Raw genomic sequence first — 5069 nt, 5'->3', positions numbered from 1 at the left:
CCTGAATGGAAAAATGGGTAGCCTGCGTTACGGGGCGGTGGGGATTGGGAATAGCGGGAAAATGATTCTCCCCAATCCCCCACCGCCGGCTAGGAAGGTCAGAGGAGAAGCATTTCAAGAAATTGCCACCGTAGAGATTACATCCATGAGTGATATTTAATGAGATTTAAACCAACCTTGCTTGTCTGGATAATCCCGTCACTTGTCCACTCAGCTGATAAGGATCTTCTTGCTAAAACATGGAGTTAAGCAGACCGAAACCGCTTTTCAACCCGCCTCAGGACTATTGAACGTAGTGCTTTGGAGCTGGAGTTGAAATATCCTCATTAGAAGATAATTTGGCTTTATTGCGGACAAGATAGAGTTCAAAGCATGGGAGAAGAAAGGCGTAAAATTTGAGTCTTAAGAATACGATTATTTAAGACTAGAGTCGTAAAGCTGTTTAAAATGCCTTTGGAATTTCCTTTTTAAAACTCACCACAATGGCCCTTCATCATCGTAAGTTGCTAAATAAAACTTGTGTGAGCCATTAACATGGTACTGGTCAGCGTTGTATCCCATCTCCGGGCATGCGCCTTCACATTCAATGCATCTACCTTGCTTGAACGCCTCCCAGCTTTCACAAGGGAACGCTTTTCTTGAGCATTGGTGATTGATAGACGAGGTAAATAGTCAATGACCTTCTTGTGGTCACAAGCGAACACCCAGGGCAGTGAAACTTTTTGATCTTGAAGGTTCTGAATTTCATTGAGAACCTCTGGTGATTTTGAAATAAGTATGTACATTAATAATCTATACGAAAAAAATGGGATTCCTATGTGTTATCAAACGCGAAGGAATGGAAAGAAAACTGGTTTACCTGCTAAATTCCTGATTAAATACACCCAGGTTGAGACGCGCCACCATTTGGATAAAAGTCCACGTGACCGGATATACGTTCAAGTCCCAGGCTTCTCTCCAAAAACTTGGGGTGTGCGTCTGTGTGTATGGACGTCAACGAATTCAGCGTCACTCGGGTCCAGTCTCACAGCGGGGGATTCGTTATCAAAGCCTGGTCTTGCAGGATCAAGACCTAAAGAACACGGTATGTTAACTATGTTAACCTGATTGAAGATCCGAAAGCCTTGGAATAATGAGCTTCTTAAATAAAAATTTATGAGAAGGAATGAATGAATGAATGGAGGAGAATATTGGTGAAAATATTTAGGTATTTTTTCCGAATATCTAAGTCGGGAATCTAGGGGAGGGAGGGGGCATGGTATCGAGTATCAACACCGCTTTCATCGACGACACTAGAGAATAACGTTTGGGCAGGCGTGCCTTTCAGCAAGTTTCCTAAGAATAGACCCTTTTCGAGATCCAAATTACCGATGTGTTTATTGATTACAGACTCATTTACTCAGGCTTAGCCTCGATTTTGTGAAGAATATTCACGTGTTCCAGTCAAGGTCCGTCAAGTTTCAAAGTGTTCGTATTGTTGAAGTTGTGCATTCTTAACTTTACCGTTGGTATTTGTGAATATTTAAACACTGATGCGAGGCTAAGCCTGCTAGGAGTAAATGAGCCTGTAATCAAGAAACACAACGGTAATTTGGAACTCGCAAAGGATCTATTTAGAAGAGGTTACATTTAAGCGAGAAAAAAGATGTTTGTTTTCCCCGAGTGTACAAAAAATTTCGCAAGTGTACTCTTGTGAGACCAAGATACTGTATTATTTACGTTTGAAAGTCAAATCTACATATTTATGGATGACCATGAAGACGTTTCGACTAATTTGCGTACGCAATTAGAGCATGCGCAGAGGTTTTTCAATCGTGTCTCTCACCTGTTATCCTCCTGAGTCTCATACTGCGCATGCCCAGTAAAGTGCCAGCAAACCCAGCAACATGAGCGCCAAGACTGTGTCCAACCACATGAACATTGTTGGATTTATAACTAAACGATTATAAAGCTCCATGATCAATTCTGCCAGCTGGGCTCCAACCAGTCGAGCATTGCCTGCAGCTATATCATACGAGGTCAAGAAACTGGCGCCAATCTCCCAGTTCACAACAATAATATTCATATTCTCTTTCTTCATCAGTTCTTTACGGATTTTCGTGATCCAAGGTTTAAAACCGTCCTGTGTAAACCCATGGACTATGACTGTAAGTCTTAGTTTTGGGTCAAACGAAGTGTTTCTGACGGCTTCTACGTGTTCTGCTGTGAATCTCTCGCCGAAGGGGAGGTCATTGAGTGGGGTGTAGAGGTAGAAATCCGTCTTGATTTCTTCAGGAGTCTGAGGCAAGGACATGTAGATGTCGTCGAATGGTGGATCATCGGAGAAACACCCATAACGCTTATAACAGACCTTGTCGGCTGGGAAAAGACGTGAGAAACTTATGAACGGTTTATAATTTTATTTTGTAATTAGGTAAAGGCCGTAAGAAAACTGTGCATGATCATTGCGTCCCACTGGCGTATGGAGGAGGGGACACCTGCCCCCACCCCCCCACCCCCCCCCATTAAAAAAGTTTTCTTAACACTAAAATTTAAAGTGCACATGAACCCTTCGACAATACTTTCAGTACTGATTCTGCATAACGTAAATAGTTGATTGGTAAAATATTTCTTGATTTGAGTGACGCGTCTCTAAGTTATGAAGGTTTATACTTCCAATATGTTAATGATGATGACGTCAGGTAAGGTATTTGAGTGTTTTTGTTGTAACTAGTAATACTTAATGCTGGTCATTTTGAAAATAAAAATTGTAAATAGCTTTCATGTAAACCATGAGTAAATTAATGATGCTTCTTAAATACTGTATCTATGAACCAGTTCGATTTTGTATATTTGATTAAGCCTTAATAGACGTCACACTCATTAGCATATTGGAAGTATAAACCTTCATAACTTAGAAACGCATCACTCAAATCAAGAAATATTTTACCATTCAACTATTTACTTCGTGTAGAATCAGTACTGAAAGTATTGTCGAAGGGTTCATGTGCACTTTAATTCAATCATGCTGGATTCCTGTGGAATGTACATTGAAGGGACATTGCCCCCATCCCTTCCCCCTATAATCAAGACATCGTCCCCTCTTGAAATGAAATTATTAGTGGTATAACATGCTAACTAGAAGTCGCAAAAGCTTGCATTTTCCCCGATTTCTTTCCGCAGTCTGAATATTTAATTTGTATAGAGGAAAAATTTGGAACATTCACTTGCGGTCTCCCAGTAAGTGGCCCGACGGTGGCTTATGCGAGGAACTTCTAATAACCTACTTTTTAATATTTATAACAAATGTTTAATATGATCTAGCAAATGTCAAGCGACACTATCAAGCAATATATCGACGCAGTATTTACCGTAGCTGCTTTTCATCAACCCAAGCGACCCCATTTAGGATTGCTGCCTGATATTTGTCATGTTTCAGATTTCTCTTTCATTGAGAGCCTTATCAGCTGCATTGATCTTAACGATTCTCTTCGCAGCACGTAAAATATCAGTATTGTTTAACGCGAGGTATAGCCAGCCAGCATGGCAAATATCCAAACTTGGATCGCCTTTCCGTGCTTAAACTAACCATTCTTTTCTGTCTATTCTGTCGTTTGTTTGTAAAGAGTAAATGATGAAAAGCTACAATAAAAACAACTTCGCCCTTCTTCTTCAGATTGGTCTTATGGACTATTCTTATTACTGTTTTTGGATTCTTTAACTGTTGATAGAAAATCATCCCTGTAACACGAATGTCTTTTCTTTCTATTCTGTCGTTTGTTTGTGAAGAGTAAATGATGAAAACTGAGCTACAATAAAACAACTTCGCCCTTCGCCTTCAGATCGGTTTTAAAGACTATTCTTACTAATGTTTTTTTGATTCTTTGACTGTTGATAGAAAATTATCCCTGTAACACAAATGTTTATTATCGAGCAGAAACTAAACTTCTGCTCTTAGAAATTCTGTCTTTTGTTCGATTCCAAATTAAAAGGCATAAAGTTTAGCAATAAAATACAAAACAAGCGCATATTAATGTGAATTTGAGTTGGTTTTCTCAAGCTTACCTTGGGTAATACAAAACCAGATAAAGAACCATGTCAAGGGCCGAAGATTTTTGAAATCCATTTTGGTGAGTTCGTTCACTGTTGGAGTCCAACAATTAACAGAACGGTCTTAAAGAAGATTTTTAGAGAAATCTCACGCCCCCTGTGATCCTGAGATAATCTGTTTAAACACTTTCTCACGTTACGCTGGGATCCGAAAAATACTGATTGGTTGGTAGTACAAAACACGAAACATCACAGCTATTGAACAGGGCTCGTGATTGGTTGGCGCAAAACACGTGACCTTTATGATTCTCAAGATGATTTTTGATTGGTTTATAAGCGAATAAAGCTGGTTAATTCTTGTAGAGTTCTGCCTTCCTAATGAAGTGTGACCTCGAGAGTACCGAAAACGGGCACCAACATCTGGATGGAGAAGAGTTACAGAGTTACTTTATGCTGATGATGTGGCAATCTTCACAAAAAGTGTAGAGGAAATATTAAACTTGGTCCTATCTATCTATGACAGTACTTTTACTCGATTTGGCTACAGATGTCCTATAGCAAGACCAAGACAATTGCGTTTAACGTTAATGAGGCCATCAAAGATCAGAAGACCCTAGTATCAGTAAATGGGGTGGATATCAAGAATGTCCGGACATTCCGGTATCTGGGACATGTAATTAGCAACATAAGCAACTCAGCAGCAGCGTTGCATGCCAATATCGCATCTGCATGTAAGAAGTTGGATGAACTGAAGAACTGTTTGATGGACAGAGAAATTCACTTGTCAACGCGCATGAAGGTCCTCACTTCCTGTGTTAGATCACGTTTATTGTATGGCATTCAGGCATGTCACCTGTCCGCCTCAGAACTACAAAAGGTTGAGTGTGTGGAATAATTTTCTAAGGAAGATGGTATCGGGAGGCTATGCAAGGAAAAATGTTCCTCCTCGTAACAAGCAAAAAAAGGGTGTCGACCCAGCTACCTTGGTGGAAGGACAGCTGGATTGAAGATATAAAATATCAAATGTGCGACTACGAGAA

General features: G+C 40.0%; 1 protein-coding gene across 1 annotated transcript; it reads right to left on the bottom strand.

Moving 5' to 3' along the window:
* Positions 1 to 474: 474 nt before the first annotated feature.
* Positions 475 to 4242, bottom strand: LOC148910983 (pancreatic lipase-related protein 2-like). Its single transcript, XM_089030694.1, is given in 5 exon segments — positions 475 to 665; positions 989 to 1072; positions 1826 to 1927; positions 1930 to 2358; positions 4045 to 4242. Coding segments are annotated over 5 exon segments (867 nt in total). The 5' UTR covers positions 4106 to 4242.
* Between the last annotated feature and the right edge of the window lie 827 nt (positions 4243 to 5069).

The sequence above is a fragment of the Actinia tenebrosa genome, unplaced genomic scaffold (genome assembly GCF_029948245.1).
Source record: "Actinia tenebrosa isolate PJP-AT-01 unplaced genomic scaffold, QUT_ActTen_1.0 PGA_scaffold15__27_contigs__length_11533743, whole genome shotgun sequence".
Classification (NCBI taxonomy): Eukaryota; Metazoa; Cnidaria; class Anthozoa; order Actiniaria; family Actiniidae; genus Actinia; species Actinia tenebrosa.
This window is presented reverse-complemented; position numbering and strand designations above follow the sequence as displayed.